This window comes from Durio zibethinus, chromosome 2 (assembly GCF_047325235.1).
Source record: "Durio zibethinus cultivar Kanyao isolate XHJ-2024 chromosome 2, ASM4732523v1, whole genome shotgun sequence".
Lineage (NCBI taxonomy): Eukaryota > Viridiplantae > Streptophyta > Magnoliopsida > Malvales > Malvaceae > Durio > Durio zibethinus.
In genome coordinates this window covers 1616002-1632536 of record NC_143163.1, presented here as the reverse complement: position 1 = coordinate 1632536, position 16535 = coordinate 1616002, and the positions used below count along the sequence as shown (strand labels likewise).

The window sequence follows — 16535 nt, the reverse complement described above, 5'->3', positions numbered from 1 at the left end:
TATATATTTTGGAAGTATGATTTTATATAATAATTTGGATATTAATATTGTTTTAAGAAAAATTAACTATACTTATAGGAGCACATATTATAGTTTTAAAATTTATTGCTTTTAAAAGTTTTTTTTTTTTTTTTTTAAATAAAAACTCAAGAATAAGCCCAAAGCCCCAAACAAAACGCAAGATTTAGAAAGGGAAAGAGAGAAAAGCCGGCATGCAACGGACTCTCTGCAGGCCAGTCTGCATGATCAAAGCTGCAACGTTTATCTGTTTACAGTCTGTCCAAGGGTCCCGACCCGACCCAATGGGTCCAACATAAATATATTTTAAATAATCAACATCGCCATTACGACGCGCGTGCGCCACACACATCTCTTCTCCCATTTGAGGTTCTCACTTTTCTCACTTTTATACCGCTTTCTTTTCTCCGTAGGCTCCTCCTCTTTTTCTCTCTGCAATCTCTCAGGTGATATTTCTTCACTTTTTCTTTTTTTTTTTTTCTTAAAAAGGAGTATATCTTTTTTATTATTATTATTTAAAGGTATTTTTTTTCTCTTGCCATGCATGACATTAGTGTTCTTTCCAGTTCCATCAAGATAAGTTTGTTATTGTCTGTTTGATGTTTAAACGTTAATGTATTCTTCCATGGGAGTGAGTTTAAAAAAACGTTATTAAATGACGTTTGAATCTTTGTTGGTTTCGTTCATCAATTGCTTGTATAAATGTATCTGTTGAATCGTCTGACGGCTTCCAGTTATTCGCATTGCTATAATCTGTTCAAACAGGAAGAAGAAAGAAGATTTTTTTTTGTTTCTCTGTTTGGTTGGATAACTTCTTGTTCTTATTTATGCAATGAAATATTACATTTTGAAAAGATTGGTGCTTTTTTTATTGTTATTATTTTCAAGTTTTGTTTTATTAGGAAGAAGCTTAAAACCCATCTAGCGAACTCCAACGTGTTTGCAGAAATATGGGTTTTATTCATCTACAATTGTTTTAATCTGCCATAGCCAATTTACTGCTTGTCCTTGCTCATGATCAGATAGAGAAAGATATCATTGAGGTAGTTTTAAATTTAAATCTTACTAAGAACAAAGATACATAAATTGTATGCCTTATGTAAATTGAAAGTAGTTGGTTGATCCTAGAGAGAATTATTCATCCTGTACACTTGTTTGACTTTGGATTTCAAATTGGTATTTTTAAGTTTTTAAGGAATTTAAAATTTCCTATGTTGGCATTCTGGGTTCATATCATCTAGAAACTTGGAATTAATCGTATATAATTATGAAATTTTGACTATCCATGAGCATATATGGTTCAGTAGACTACATACAGATAGATGTATCCCACGTTGGCCCTTACATTATAGATGGTTGGGAGTAAATAATTTCATAATTATAGAAAATAATCATAGGTGATATGAATCCTAGCATTTCGTCTTGGTCTTCCTTTGAAGGGATAAAAGAGTAACTTCTCTGTTGAAGTCTTACGGTTGGGATGTTTTCCTGTAGTAGAGCACATGGTTAGTATTTATTCGTTATTAAGCCTTCGTCAACTGGGCATGTGTGATATTTATTGTTGACTTACTGGCAAGCTGCATTTACTTTTGGTTATAAAAAAGGCTTTTGAATTTTTCTTGAAATATGAAAATTGACAAATCTTTTCATTCAAAACAGTGATCTAGGAGTAGGTTTCATATAAAGAGAAGTTTCTGGAAAAACCGTTTGAAAAATCTTCATGGCAGATGCTACTGACCCATTTCCCGACTTGGGGAGTGTGTATAAAATATCTGGTCGCCAAGTTAATCAACTAAGTCAGAATGTGGCAGACATCAAGCTAGCTTCTGCACAGAATGGTGACAAGGAGAACTCTTGGGAATCCAAAAACAGAGTTGCTGCAAGTTCTGGGTTTCCTCAAGATTCTACTCCTAATGTATGGGGACACCCAAATGTGATTCAGAAACTTAGGATGCAAAGTAATAGTGGTTCAGAAAAGGCTACTGACAATGCCTGGCTGACTCAGAATGATGTTTCTTGGAATTCCTGTGGACGTGGTAGTGCATGGACCCAACAAGGTGATGGAACATGGGGAAATAGTCGTACAAAATCTCCATCTTCGGAGCATGGAAGGAACTGCCCTGCTCAAGCTGGTTTCACTTTGTCTAACAGTTCACAGCATGGTCAAGTTAAAACGAACCACCAAGTTGGTGATAATTTGGATGATGAAAATGGAGTTAATGAATATGATAATGATGATTTTGATGTTGTGTACGATAGTGATGATCTTGATGACTATGTTTCTGATTCAGATGAAGATGAAAAGGGCCATGAAGCACGCAAGAAGAGCAAGTGGTTCAATTTATTTTTTGAAAGTTTAGAGAAACTGACTGTTGAGGAGATTATTTCACCAGATCGGAAGTGGCACTGCCCTGCGTGTCAAGGTGGGCCAGGAGCCATCAACTGGTATCGGGGCATGCAACCCCTAATGACTCATGCCATGACTAAAACAACACGGAGAGCTAAGCTGCATCGAGTATTTGCGGAAGTTTTGGTTGAAGAGATGCGTAGGAGAGGAACTTTCATTAAACCAGGCAATGATGCCTTTGGCAGATGGGAAGGGCTGAATGATAGAGTTGCAGATCATGAAATAGTTTGGCCTCCAATGGTTATCATTATGAATACAAGATATGAACAGGATGAAAATGGCAAGGTACTTTACAGCTATCATCTTTGCTTTCGGAGATAGCTTACTTTTCTTTTCCTGGTTTCAAGCAACTATGGAAGAATCCTTACTGAGTTAGTGGTACATTTTTCCGAAAATTATATTGTAAAAGAAATCCAAAGAAAATGCTACATTGGTTACTTTGCTTTTTTGGTAAAATATCTCTTGTACTGATATATTGTTGATTGCTTTGTACTGACATCATTTCTTCAGTGGACTGGAATGGGAAATCAAGAGCTTCTCAATTACTTCAGCTCATACGCTGCTGTAAAAGCAAGACACTCATATGGTCCACAAGGGCATCGGGGGATGAGTGTTTTGATCTTTGAGAGCTCAGCAGCAGGGTATTTAGAAGCTGCACGACTGCATAAACATTTTAAAGAGCAAGGGAGGGATAGGGATGCTTGGGATTGTTCACAGGTTCCATTCTGTCCTGGTGGGAAGCGCCAACTCTATGGCTACATTGCCATTAAAGAAGACTTGGATATATTTAACCGACACTCTCAAGGTCTAATCTTTCTCTCCTTACCCCAAAAATATTGTGTCAATATATATGCATGTATGCTTTCAATGTGCTAGATAAAGAAATTAATAAAAAATTTTGTACATAAATTTATTATTAATGCATTTAGCAAGACAGTGTGAATAAACAGGCTCAAATACAGGGTTTCCTTAGAAGCAAAATGGCAAAAGAATATGTCATAAATTATTAAACTGAAACCTAGGTATTTCTGATTGCCGTGCAAATATTACTTTGTTAATTCAAGGTTTTCTAACATTTAGTGCCATTACAAACTTGGAAGAGATGATATATAGTTCTTTCTCTTTTGGCTTCATTTTCATTCCAAAATTTTGACGACTTTGATAGCCGCAACCTCACTTGAGTATGGAAAAAGGAGTAAATCTCAAAAACAACTCTTAATCCAGTGCATGACAGTTTGTTCTCATTTGGGATGGAGAGGCATTGCCTTAAAACATACTATTATTTTACTAAGAATAGCAGGTAACCATGCATTTGAATTTTTCTGATAAACAGATGTTTTGCTTCTATAATTCATAAAAAAATATAAATTGTACGAATGATTGATGGTGGAAGGTGCATAATTTCCTCTTTCTAATGGCAACGTAGTTTTCTTAGGCAGTCATGTTTGATAATCTGTGTGATCAAGCAGGAAAGTCCAAGCTGAAATTTGAGACGAGGTCATACAAAGAGATGGTTGAGAGCCAGATAAAGAAGATAAATGATGATAGTCAGCAGCTTACCCGACTTAAAGAGAAGGTTGCTCAAGAACAGAAGCACTCACAAGTCCTTGCAGAGTCTCTAGGGCAATTGAGTGAGAAGCTCCGCCAGACAATGGAGGAAAATTGCATCGTGAGGCTGAGAACTAGATTGCAGCATGAGCAGAACAAAGAAGAGGTAGCATTTTTGGAACTTTGTATTTCTCTACTTTTATTGCCAATCATGGCCAACAAGTTAGGACCCTGGGACCAACTTTTACATGTCACTACTTGGTAAATTGGTGATCATACTTGGTGGATGCTATTGCTATTTTCATTTTGCTTCGAACATAACTTGTAGGGAAACTGAACTTGAGGTAATTTTAAGAAGTCAGTGCGGGGCATGATCATGCTTCTTTTCTACCCTGTAAACCGAACAAAACCAAGCAAAGCTTTACAGGGAAACTGTTGGGGCAAGATACACGGATCCTCTTCCTCTTCTCCCTGGAAAACTCTTCTTCTTGGACTTGAACCTGGCGTCCAGAATTGCTGCAATTGCAGTGTGCTATAGCAGATATCTCTTCCTTGTAGCTTCTTGATGTATTTAAATTGACATTGAATTCTTCTAACTTGTTATTGCACTGCATTGATTTCCAGTTTGGTGCCAAAGAACAATATTTTAAGGAGAAAATCAACCTTATTTACCAAGCCATACACACTAAAGAAGAGAATTTTGAGAAGCAGCAGAAGGCAGTGAGGGAGAGAGTTTTGCGGTCAAATGCTAATCCAAAAAATAATGAAGGCGAATGCAGGTAACTTGGAGCATGCTGAGCTAAAATAATTCTTCAAGATGTTTTGTTTGAGAATTCATGTATGCCCTACTTTATGCTGTAATGAAGGTTTTTCTCTTTTGAGATGAAATTTTTATGCATGTTACCTTGAGACAGTATTGACCTGCTACTGCTCTGTCCATCAAAGACAGTATTTGTTACCATTTAGAAGGAAACAAGCCACCTACTTTTATACATTATATTCAATAGAATCTCTGGAGTCTAATTTGGTTGAAAATGATTTTTTTCTACAGTCATAACCTGATAAAGATTTTTAACATTTTTTGAACATTCAGTGCTACTGAGATGGATGAAAACACAAAGTCCATAATAATCCAGGAGAAAAAGATGGAGGAATTTGATAGAGAGAGGGAGAAGCTGATGAAAAGTCATCAAGACAGAAGGTTGGCAATCACACAGAGGTATTGGGAGGAGCTGATTGAGCTTGAGAAAGGATTCGAAAAAGAATTGACCCTGCTCATGGGAAAGTACACCCCAGATTGCGTTGAGGAAGAGGCCACAAACAGCCTTAAAGAGGATAAAACAAGAGAGGAACCGGATATGAAAACAGAATAGACCAGCAATGATACAATTCAAGGAGAGAAAGAAGCTAACATGAAATCTTTTGCTTCCAAGGTAAATATACACCAGTTTTGTTACTTAAGATACTTAAGTATTGTACACAGCGAAAAAGGTGGAGAAAGGAAGAGGAGGCGGCGTTCCAGGTTGGGATGAACACTGGAATAATAAAACTTCATGTGCTTTTTTACATTTCTAAGGATTCTTTTCTGTTTCAGCTTTTTGGCAATGACAAACTTGACTCAAATCTGCTTTCATCTGTTGGTATATGCTTGCATGTATGTTTGATGACTTTGAAGTCTTCCTTTCCCCACTTTTGCTCCCTTAATGCAAAAGTAAACCCGGAAACTCCTCACAATTTTATTGAAGTATAATTCTTACAAATTTCTGCTGACTATGGAAATTGACTAGGGATAGCAACGGATCAAAGTGGGGTGGGGTGGGTTTTTGTTTGCTTTGAATCTGACTCAATTTTATACAAACAATACTCGGATTCAATTTGATTTAATTTTTTATAATTGTTTTATACATAAATTTGACATGATCCGATATTATATAAAATTATATCCGATTTGATTTGAAATTAATAAAATATTATTTTTTAAATATAAATATAAATGTAAATAAATATAACAAATATATAAATATAAAATTAAATAAATAATTAAAAATAATTTTTTATAAAAATATATCAGATTTGGTTGGGTGGATTTGTTTAAAATCCGAGTTTAAATTTTTTTTATTATTATTTAATTGATTCGAATTTTTTTTTTTTTCTTAAAATCAACTCTAAGTAGTAGGGTCGGGTCAAAACTCGCATGTCACGGGTTGATTTGTCATCTCTAAAATTGATTTTTTTATTTTCGAATTAAATTTTCTTTTTATTTTTACTTGTACCGAGACTTTGCCCCTTCTAATTTAACCAGAAAAGAAAAGAAAGTCAAAATTTTTTTTCCGCAGTTTAAAGGAATTTGTTGGGTTAAGTTTATGGGTTTTCTCGGATGAAAGGTAAGTGGTTTTGGGCTGGAGCCCAAAAGCTATTTTTCATTTTAACTCTTAAGTTGCTACGCCTAAACATTCTTTTGGGCTGGCCAAATTCTCTCTTTGGGCCAAGCCTAAGCCTAGCAAACCCCACCCCCTAAAGCGGAAACACCGAAAAAAGAAAAACGCAGAAACAGTTGTCGGCATGCTGCAACAACAATGGAGGGAGGGAAGGAGATTCAGAGGGCGAAACCAATCGCCATTTTCATGGCTTTCGGCACCAAAGGAGACGTTTACCCTATCGCCGTATTATAAAAATTACAACTTTTTGAGTTCTTTCATTTTTTTTCCTTAAAATTGATTCAATTGCCTTGGAAAAAGATAAACAGTTTTAATTTCAGTCTTTATTTGTTGTTGATTCCAGGCCATTGCTGCAGCTTTCGCTACCGACCAGAACGGTTACGACGTCGTTTTTATCACTCATTCAGCACATGAGGTGCTTCACCTTTTTTTTCTTCCCTTCCAACTCTAAAAATTACTGATTAATTAAAGTTATACTTTCCTTTTTTTTGTTTTGGGTTTTTGCAAAATTAGCTTAAAATAATAAAATTTGATTCATTTTCTTGTAGAACCTAAGTTCTCATTTGGAAAAAAAGAATGTTATGTATGTTCCAATTTCGTCGCCACCTGTTCTGTCTAGTAATGGAACTGATGATAAGACAGGTTTGGTTCGGCCGTTTCCTTTTCATTTCTATGTTAGTTTCTTTTTGAATTTCTGATTTTATCTTGTCAGGTTCACCGGAATTAGAATTTTCGAAACAGAAAAAGGTTATTACAAAAGAACACAGACGAGAATGCTGCTCGGCAGTTGAAAGGATATTCGGGGATGGTCCAAGCTTGGAGGGTGATTTTATTGCGATAAATTTCTTCTCTTTGGTATTTGTTATTGGAAACAAATTCAAGTCAAATTTAACTTGTTTGATACGTTGATAGTTACTGTCAACCAGGAATAAAATGAAATTTTGAAATTTACTGTTGAGATTTGATAGATTTATTGAAACTTAAGACTGTGAGTGTGATGATTCAATTTCTTTTTACGGTTGTCTTCTTGTGATTGTTCAGGAAGGGTGGAGCCTTGCAGAACTTTTTCGTGTGTGTTGTGTTGTTGTTGCTCCTTATGTTGTTCCATATAGGTAAAGGAATGAGTTTTACTAAGAACTGAGCTATGTTATCATTTCTCTGTTTTGAGGAAAAAGGCCAATCATATCTCACATGGAAATGTAGTTTACTTTGTGGGGTTTGTCCAATGTACTAGCAAAAGAAGAAGGGGAATCCTAGATGATTGTCAGGGTCTCAAAATTGAAGTTAATTGTATCTGTTTTTTCAGCAACTTATTTGACATACAAAGGTCTTAGTAGATAATTTAGTTGATGTTATGATTTGTCCAAATGCCTATTGGCTGGCCTGGGTATCTATCCATCTATCTGCAACAAATGTAATCTGTTTTATTTATTGCATAATGAAATAATGATGGTTCGATACTTTGAATGTATTTTAAAGTCATCTATTTATGATCTTAATTTTGTTTATTTGTTACCATATAGCGCACCTTCATATTTTGAGCGTCACTTCAGAAATGAACTTCCTCTTTTGTACAAATATCTCCAAGAAGCTCCTGCTGATAAGGTAGTTGAATCATATAAATTAACACTTCTGACAAATCAACTGATTTTCCCTTTGAAACTCTGATAGGATAATAATTTTTAGTTGTTATCATTTTTTATTTAAATAGGTTTTAAGCTTGCATCTTGCATATTAACTCCTTATTGTTTTATGAACACAGGCTTGTTGGAAAGATGTAATTCATTGGATGTGGCCACTTTTTAGTGAAAATTGGGAGTCATGGAGAAAAGAAGATTTGAATCTAAGTCCATATCCTTTTACAGTTAGTACTTCTCTCTTGGATTGACCTACTTATTGTGCAGTTTACAATTACCTAATTTATGATACTGTTTGATATTCTAAGCAGGACCCGGTAACAGGTCTTCCTACTTGGCATGATAGGCCACCATCTCCCTTACTATTGTAAGTCATGCCTTTTTCAAATAGGAAGTTTACAAATCAAATGACTTATTGTATGATTGAACAAATCAAGTGCAATAATGCATCCCTCTTTTTATCCAACCAAGTTGTGGTTAATGAGTTGTAGCACTGTATAGGGTTTAATCTTCCATTCTAAAGTTAGATAGAGAGTACTTTTTTAAAATCTTCGAATTTATGAAATAAGGTCCATAAGAGAACTCTTGTATCTGTGTAGCTACGAGAACTTGACATGATCTTAGAGGCTTTCTTATGATTTAATAGAAATTTTGAGACAAGTGGGAGGCTAACATGCAATCCATTCATCAATAATTTTTTGGGGGAATTTCGTCTTTGGAAAATGGTATTAAGATTAATATATGGGCATCCATCTCTGATTATTGAGTACTTTTATGTAACAGGTATGGGTTTAGCAAAGAAATTGTTGAGTGCCCTGGTAACTCCTAAGTTTCTGCACTTCTTGTTTCGGACTCCTTTTCTATGAAATATTTGACAATGTTTTATATGTGTTCAATTTTGTTGGAGTGGCTTTTGTGGTAAGGGTTTTTTGTAACTAGTTGGTTCTGCAAACCCATCAGTAACTGCACCCTCTTTTCTGTTTTGGTCCTTCTTCCTCATATTTGGATTGCTGATGGTATCAATGTGTTAACAGATTATTGGCCATCAAATGCTCGAGTTTGTGGCTTTTGGTTCCTCCCTATTGAATGGCAGTTTTCCTGCCAGGAATGTAGAGAAATTTCAACACTGCTTTCCTCAGGGCATCTAACCACAGATGAAATGTGTTCAGCTCATGCCGAGTTACAATATTTTCTAAAGACCCCTTTGTCAATGCCACCTATTTTTGTAGGGCTGAGTTCTATTGGAAGGTAGGTTCATAAGCTTTGTCTGATATCTTAGCTGTCTGTAGAGAGCCTTTTATCTTCCTCAACTATTGGGTTATCCCTGTATATTGGTGTTTGTGGACTTCATTTTTTAATCTAAAGGCACAACTTGGATTGATACAAATAAAATGTTGGAACCATGACGTGTATGATCCGATCATGAATCTGTGTGGATTATCTATTTTATGATTCATTGATGGATGATAGCTTTTGAGTGTCTTTTCTGTTTCTTTCCTGAACTAGGTGTTCTTTTTCTGTTTGCAGCATGGGGTTTATGAGGAATCCTCAAGCATTTGTACAGGTTCTCCAAAGTGTTCTAGGGATTACATGTTACAGATTTATCCTTTTTACAGCTGGCTATGAACCATTAGATGCAGCAATCCAGGAAATTGCCAATGAAGCATCTTCTATTTCCAACCAAAGACAGTTAATTCAAAATGGGATAACTCTTTCTGATGGCCGGCTCTTTTGCTTTTCAGGGTGAGTATTTCTAGTTTCATCTGGATACTAGAAAAAGATGAAGATTGCACATGAAGACTTGTTTGTTTGGAAAGTAATAAGAAGCTAATTGTGAGATTCATTAATCATAATTTCTTCAAGATCTTAATGATATAGATCTGAGTGTTTCTAGAAAGGTGTGAGAAATAAGCCTTTTGGATGTTTTTGAAACCTAACATGTTCCATAACTAATTTATGGAAAAAGACATCTTATAATATGACATTTTTGTAGTGTTCTCAACTTTGCCTCTTTTTTTTTTTTTTTTATGGAAAATGGAACATAATATAAATGCATTCTACATTTTATGTGGAAATTTACTTGTCTTCCTATCATGTAAATTAGTATGATACCATACACTTGGCTGTTCCCGAGATGTGCCGCCGCAATTCATCATGGAGGGAGGTGAGAGTTTTACCTCATATTTTATTTTCTTAACGAGGATATTTCATTTCAGTTAAAAGCATAGCAAAAATTAGTTTTGATTTATTAGTTGTGTTACGTTTCTTCAATGGAAAACCAGTGGATCCACTGCTGCGGCACTATATGCAGGTATCCCTCAGGTCAGTTGTATGGTAAACCCTTGTCGACTATATTCATCATTGCAGATCTCCATTATTGTTAGAATGGATTTTGTTTAGCATTTGATTTGTTACTTGTGATGTACATTAACATAAAAGATACTGGGCATCTAATATGGGATGCAACAGCAGATTCCATAACCTGAACATAGTTCATTGGAGTGTGCATGCATTCTTGTTATATAATTCTAGTTTTATATTTATATCTCTATGTGTGTGGTCTTGGTGTTTGTCATCATCTTGTTTCCCGATTGCTCTCTCTCAAAGTTAACACTCATTGCATGGCAGATTCTATGTCCGTTTATGCTAGATCAATTCTACTGGGCAGAGAAAATGTTTTGGCTTGGAGTTGCTCCAGAACCACTGAGAAGAAATCACCTGGTTCCAGAAAATACTATTGGCACAAGTATCAGGGTAGCTGCAAATGTACTATCACAAGCAATACATGATGCATTATCTCCTCGAGTTAGAGCACGAGCTTTAGAAATTTGTAAAAGGATTTCTCTTGAGGTAATGGCTGCCTATTGTGATACATTTTTACTGTCATCTTCTAATCAAAGCTCATAAATATTAGTAGATCAGTAATAATTATGAAGAACTATATGGTAAAAGAGTAGTGGCGCTAATCTCCATAAATGAATGCTAGCAGATTTATAGTTTAGTGATGCATCTCTCTCTTTTGAGATCAACTCTCTATGTAATCCACGGTTATCGTTGCCGTTGGTGCATTATGCATGTACATAGGTCTATCCCGCATATGCCTTAGCAGTGATAACTGTTGGTAGATAATGTTACACCATTTTCATAAAATTCCATTCGTTGCTAATCATTCCTGGTTGGATGGCAGATCAACATTTCAAAGAACTTTTATAACTTCATTTTGTAGGACTTGTTTGAGAGACATCAACTGCCCAATCCCCCAGTCCCCACCCATTCCAACCCCATTGTGGGGCAACTTCCTGCAGATTTACTCTCTTTTAATTTTTGGTTTAAAGTTTGTTAGCTGAGCATCATGTTAGGGTACGGAGATTAACAGAAACTTATTTCTTCATGTTCAGGATGGAGTTTCAGAGGCTGTGAAGATCCTCAAGGAAGAGATTGGCCGTACAATTTAAGATGAACTGAAGAGGATGGATGGTTAGTGGTTGTACTTCGACTTTAGACCCGTCGTTTAATGTCATGTTGCCCTTGGTAGATGGGATAATAAATTTCGAATGACGCAGGAAGAAAAGAGCCAAAGAGCAAATAGCAAAGTGAGAAAAGGCCTGAGACTTAAGAGTCAAGAGGAGAAAGCAATCCCGTACGGTGAAGTTAATGAACCACCAAATATCTCAAGCGGATAGAATCCTACCGGATCTAATGTGTCCTTGGACCGACATTCATTCTTACAGCATCCGCTAAAATTGTTTGTACCAAAGGTTATACCCTGAAGTGCTTTGCTTGAACGTAGGCTTTTGAACCGTTTTTGTAGGATAAATTTTAGGACAATAATTTTCACTAAAGCAAATACCATAATGTACACTTCAAAAACATTCGCAGTTGGGTTTTTTTTTTTTTTTTTGGGTTTATTAATGTATAGATTTATTTTATACATTGTGAATCAGGATGCCACCTTAATGAATAAAAATAATATTTTCTCTTAAAAATAATAATGCTAATACTCTATTAGGTTTTTGATAGACAATATTCCGAGGTGATATATGTTAGAACTTATTTAAAATTTGAATTATTATTAATCGGTGATTTTAAAATTTAATATAAATTTAGTTTTAATATCATTCATGGAAGATTAAATAATTTAATAGTAATTATTTATATATTGGTTTTGCACGTATTATTGGATCAATATTATTTGATAATTATGTAGATTTTTATCAAATAAGTTTTTTATAAAAATTATAAAAGATTTAGGGTTTCAATATAAATATTTGGTTGGTCATACCCAAGCTCTAACTTCTAACAAAGGGCACGGTAATAATGGAACCATAGAAGTTTACCTTTGTTGGTAGACTATTGACTTTGCAAGTTAAAATTTCATTTTTAAAGGAAAAACGAGAGCCGTGTGAGGCAAATGTAATGAGCTAGCTGACCTAAAAATACTTTATTTGGTCATATGCCTCTTTCTCCCAACTTTAAATAGGACAAGATTAATGCAAGGGCCATTTTTCAACCAGTAACTACCTAGAATTATGATCCCTGGGTTTTTTCCTAGCAGAAAATCTGCTTAGATTGTTGACTGGGTCTTGAAAGTTATCAACATTTGTTGTGGCGTTGGGTTGTTAGCTGACTCTAATTTATAATAATGGAGTTGAAATTTATATAGTAACGCTGGAACCATCCTTCAATTATCAGCTCTTCACCTTTATGGATGGATCAATTGAATCAGAACCAACCATCTGGCAAACGCTATCATCTGTTTCTATCACTATGAATAATTAGCACTGAGGACCGAGGTCTGAGGATGCTAATAACAGCTAGGAACAGGGAAAATTGAAAAAGAAAGGAGCACTCAAACAAATCTTTCCCCAAAGTCTCATTATGCATCAAGCCGAACCCACACAATGTTATCTTTATTACTAATTCAAACCGATTTTTATGGCACTGACATGACCCATTTATTTCGATTGACATGTTTAAAGAAAAATGGGTCCAACCCGCCAACTCCCCCATCCAACAACCCATTATAAAGGCCAACTTCCCTTAGCTAGCTCTTCACTCAATCTTCTAAAACTCACTGTAAACCCTACTTTCTTAGCTCTAGACAAATAATGGTTCAGGGAAGAGGCAGTGCAATGGCAGCCACAGTGCTGGTCTGCTTTTTGTTGCTCCACTTTGAGTTGGCTCAAGCAGCAACTTACACTGTTGGAGGAACCAGTGGCTGGACCTTCAACACTGCTGGTTGGCCTAAAGGCAAGAGCTTTAAGGCTGGTGACACACTTGGTAAGCATGTTCACTGTTTCAATCTTGCTTTCCTTAGTAGATTCAGAAGTATATATATAAATTGTTTAGCATCAATCATGTTGGACTCCAAGAACGTTAGTCGGTGTTGGCTACCAAAATGGTTGTCACCTTGGTGGATAATCATGCCTAGCTAGCCTCAAAATTATGTTGTGCCTGAAATTTTCCAAGGTAATAATGTTTGTGAACTCTCTCTTCCCACAAAATAACTACTTTGACTAGTAGATTTTACGTTCGGGGAATCGATTGTAGTGTCAATTTGTGGTTGAAATGAGAAAAATTGAAACTAAAAAAGTGTAAAAAAAGTTTCCTTTTTTAGATCATATGAGTACATGAATGTACTGCCATTAATGAATTAGTCATTAAAATTTAAGACCTGTCAACGACTTTCTGGAGACATTTAATATATTGAAATGAGTGAATGACACACATAAAAAAAGTAAAGACCTTGGCAGCACCTAAAATAGTAGGTAATTGCTGCATGATCATTTACTGGGGACTGACAATTTTAGCCCAATCTTGTGTTTGTTATTGCAGTATTCAATTACAACCCTTCAATCCACAATGTTGTAGTCGTCAACAGGGCCGGATATAATTCATGCTCGGCACCAAAAGGTGCTAAAGTTTACCAGTCAGGCAAGGATCAGATCAAGCTTGCAAAGGGCCAAAACTTTTTCATCTGCAATTATATTGGCCACTGTGAAGCTGGAATGAAAATAGCAGTCACTGCTGCCTAATCTGAGATCTAGCAAGGGCCAGGATAATCAGTTTGCTTTGTCAAACTTTAAGTATTAGTGTTGGATTTGGTGTCAAAAAGTTTGTGTCAAGACTCAAGGGTCATTGCATGTTAGCTTTGCTTTGTTTGAGTGGGTAGTTGGTGGTCCAAATATGAACTATAATGATAGTTACATGAAAATCTTGAGTAATACTTTGTGTCTAAAGGTTTACTTGTACTGTCTTTTCAATAAATACATAGTGCTATTTCTTTAGGAAAAGTTTCACCAAGCATATATTCCAACTCCCAAGGCATTTGAATGAGGGCATTTCATGGAACATGATCAGATCCATCCTTAAAATTTCATTTCCTCCTATACAGTTGAAGGTGCTAAAGGTGTTCCTTCAATCTTGAAAAACTGGACTCAAGGGAAGAATTTTTTGCCCGATGATGTTCTCAGTAAGTGTGAAACCATACCTATACAAGCTGTTTGCGAATTTTGACTGGAAGCACCAAGAGAAATTAAATCAAAATGATTAAATAAACCCATCAAATGGGAAACAAAAGAAAAAGAAAGAGACTGGTCTGTCTTCTAATCAATGTGAGCTTAGTAACCACTACCTGCACTGCATTTTTGGCAGATTTCAACAATGATCCAGCACTCCACAATGTGATATTTCAGTAGACCAAGTCCGCTATGATACATGCATGGTTGAATCTAATTTTAAGGCATACATATCTTTAAGCGCACGATCAGATTGTGCTTGCAAAAGGATGGATTTACTTCATTAGCAATATCATTACTGGAGTTGTAACAACAAAATCAAGATTCAAGTCAGTGTATGGCCTCTGTTAGAGTGATCTTAACTATTCATGGCTCTGAGTACCCAGGAAGTTCTCAAGCAAAATCTTGTCACCACCATTTCTAAAGGAACAAGCAATCACATTGATGAACACAGTGACAATTAATTTAGGAAATTTGTTTCAATTACTGGAAATTGGCCTAAAAGATAACCAATTTTGATAATCAATTAGTGATAATAAATTGGCTTAAATTGGCTTTTCTTGCTTTACTTTTTTATTTTCAGGGTTTAATTTCTTTCATTTTATTACTCTCCCTCTATATATATATGCATAAAAAAAAAATCAACAATTTAGTGTTAACATTATGTTTTCTGGGCATCAATCATCGAGACTTTTATTAATCATGAAGCAAAGGCACATTTACAAACTGAATATTTGTAGCATAGATTTCTTTTTTCTTTTTTGAACCAAGGCTAGCATTTATTTAAACAAAGTCAAATTCTGGATTCCATTTTGTAATTATCCAACATTTTATTATAATTAAGAATAGTGTTTATTGCCTCAAATATTTTTTGGGAATAAAGACTGGACAAATTATTTCTTCTTTTCTTTCCATTTGAGGCACAACCTTGTACACTATAAATATATGGTTTTTCCAAAAGAATGGCTATCAAATTTCATTGTTTTTTAATTCTTATTATTATATTATTTCATATATCGTAAAATTTTGTGTAGGAAAATGATGAGAAAGGCAATTAGACGCAGTTTAATGGTAGTCCCAGCAGCAATATTGCTATCTTTGATGCTGCTTCAATTTGAGGCCGTTCATTCCAGAATTATTGATTCAAAGCCAACCACCTACATGGTTGGAGATGACTCTGGCTGGGACTTGGTCATTGACATGCAAAGCTGGACTCGAGGGAAAAACTTCCATGCCGGTGATATTCTTGGTACACAATATTAATTGATTCTATTTTCACTATTTCATATTAATTTTGTGGTTACTATTTCATACACTAAAATATCATCACATATATTTTTTTTAAATAGATCGTAATGGGATATGTGATATTATTTTAATTTCATTGGTGAAATTTATAAATTTCATTGTAGATGTATGAAATAAAAATTTTATAATTGTTGGTATAGTTTTCAAGTACGACGAACAGTTCAATGTGGCGGTCGTAAATCAGACAGGGTATGATTCATGCACCGTGAACGACGGTGCCAAAGTGTATGATTCAGGGAATACGGAAATCCAACTTGCCTTCGGAGCTAATTATTTCATCGATAGTGCTGCTGATGTATGTGCTGCTGGAATGAAGATGTTCATCAACGCCACCGCACCACCCCCATCTATTTACTAGCTATCAAGTTTAATTTCTTATTTTATTGTTCAAAGAAATGACAGAGTTTAGTATTAATTTATATTTTGTTTATTATTAATATCTGTTTTACTATTAATCCCATACAAATAAGTTAATACAGTATTAATATATATTATTTTTTGTATTAAAAGTAGAAATTTTTATTACAATGAAATAACTTTATATATCACATAATATATGAGTAAAGAAATCAATTAAATAATCAACTAAATAAAAAATTATAAAAATTAGACTAAACTCTCCATGCAATGGGATTTTAACAAAAAAATCTAAAGATTTTAA

The 16535-nt window shown here is 35.0% G+C and overlaps 4 protein-coding genes across 14 annotated transcripts; all 4 read left to right on the top strand.

The window, feature by feature from the left end:
- The first annotated feature begins 216 nt into the window (after positions 1-216).
- Positions 217-5717, top strand: LOC111308658 (protein SUPPRESSOR OF GENE SILENCING 3-like). The gene is made up of 6 exons (XM_022907165.2): positions 217-464; positions 1678-2710; positions 2936-3230; positions 3895-4139; positions 4598-4752; positions 5067-5717. The coding sequence occupies exons 2-6, from the start codon at positions 1739-1741 to the stop codon at positions 5344-5346; spliced, it is 1947 nt and encodes a 648-aa protein (XP_022762900.2). The 5' UTR covers positions 217-464; positions 1678-1738; the 3' UTR covers positions 5347-5717.
- Positions 5718-6517: 800 nt separating this feature from the next.
- LOC111308657 (UDP-Glycosyltransferase superfamily protein) lies at positions 6518-11979 on the top strand. Of its 11 annotated transcripts, none has more exons than XR_016328312.1 (16): positions 6518-6636; positions 6755-6826; positions 6960-7053; positions 7124-7266; positions 7453-7523; positions 7935-8016; positions 8174-8275; positions 8357-8415; positions 8832-8866; positions 9083-9296; positions 9576-9791; positions 10153-10212; positions 10331-10359; positions 10677-10898; positions 11447-11525; positions 11612-11979. XR_016328312.1 is itself a non-coding variant. In XM_022907161.2 (16 exons), the coding sequence occupies exons 1-15, from the start codon at positions 6550-6552 to the stop codon at positions 11501-11503; spliced, it is 1536 nt and encodes a 511-aa protein (XP_022762896.2). In that variant the 5' UTR covers positions 6518-6549; the 3' UTR covers positions 11504-11525; positions 11612-11979. The 11 variants fall into 11 exon arrangements, 9 of the variants coding, with proteins under 9 accessions (XP_022762896.2, XP_022762898.2, XP_022762893.2 ...); XM_022907161.2 differs by having other exon boundaries at positions 7139-7266; positions 8360-8415; positions 10331-10370; XM_022907163.2 differs by having other exon boundaries at positions 8360-8415; positions 10777-10898.
- A 1114-nt stretch (positions 11980-13093) lies between these two features.
- Positions 13094-14217, top strand: LOC111308191 (basic blue protein-like). The gene is made up of 2 exons (XM_022906510.2): positions 13094-13328; positions 13884-14217. The coding sequence occupies exons 1-2, from the start codon at positions 13157-13159 to the stop codon at positions 14081-14083; spliced, it is 372 nt and encodes a 123-aa protein (XP_022762245.1). The 5' UTR covers positions 13094-13156; the 3' UTR covers positions 14084-14217.
- A 1323-nt stretch (positions 14218-15540) lies between these two features.
- On the top strand, positions 15541-16232 carry LOC111307989 (early nodulin-like protein 22). The gene is made up of 2 exons (XM_022906361.2): positions 15541-15815; positions 16015-16232. Exons 1-2 carry the CDS (start codon positions 15605-15607, stop codon positions 16230-16232), a joined length of 429 nt encoding a protein of 142 aa, XP_022762096.2. The 5' UTR covers positions 15541-15604.
- Positions 16233-16535: the final 303 nt, after the last annotated feature.

What these genes read in the sequence shown, in the direction of transcription:
- LOC111308191 (XM_022906510.2), top strand. Translation starts at nt 13,157, where the DNA reads ATGGTTCAGGGAAGAGGCAGTGCAATGGCAGCCACAGTGCTGGTCTGC. An exon ending in TAAGGCTGGTGACACACTTG is followed by an intron (nt 13,329 to 13,883) that starts GTAAGCATGTTC and finishes TTGTTATTGCAG; the next exon opens with TATTCAATTACAACCCTTCA.
- LOC111307989 (XM_022906361.2), top strand. Translation starts at nt 15,605, where the DNA reads ATGATGAGAAAGGCAATTAGACGCAGTTTAATGGTAGTCCCAGCAGCA. An exon ending in CCATGCCGGTGATATTCTTG is followed by an intron (nt 15,816 to 16,014) that starts GTACACAATATT and finishes TTGTTGGTATAG; the next exon opens with TTTTCAAGTACGACGAACAG.
- LOC111308658 (XM_022907165.2), top strand. Translation starts at nt 1,739, where the DNA reads ATGGCAGATGCTACTGACCCATTTCCCGACTTGGGGAGTGTGTATAAA. An exon ending in AACAGGATGAAAATGGCAAG is followed by an intron (nt 2,711 to 2,935) that starts GTACTTTACAGC and finishes TCATTTCTTCAG; the next exon opens with TGGACTGGAATGGGAAATCA. An exon ending in ATGAGCAGAACAAAGAAGAG is followed by an intron (nt 4,140 to 4,597) that starts GTAGCATTTTTG and finishes ATTGATTTCCAG; the next exon opens with TTTGGTGCCAAAGAACAATA.
- LOC111308657 (XM_089744783.1), top strand. Translation starts at nt 6,550, where the DNA reads ATGGAGGGAGGGAAGGAGATTCAGAGGGCGAAACCAATCGCCATTTTC. An exon ending in CCACCATCTCCCTTACTATT is followed by an intron (nt 8,416 to 8,831) that starts GTAAGTCATGCC and finishes TTTATGTAACAG; the next exon opens with GTATGGGTTTAGCAAAGAAA. An exon ending in AGAAATTGTTGAGTGCCCTG is followed by an intron (nt 8,867 to 9,082) that starts GTAACTCCTAAG and finishes ATGTGTTAACAG; the next exon opens with ATTATTGGCCATCAAATGCT.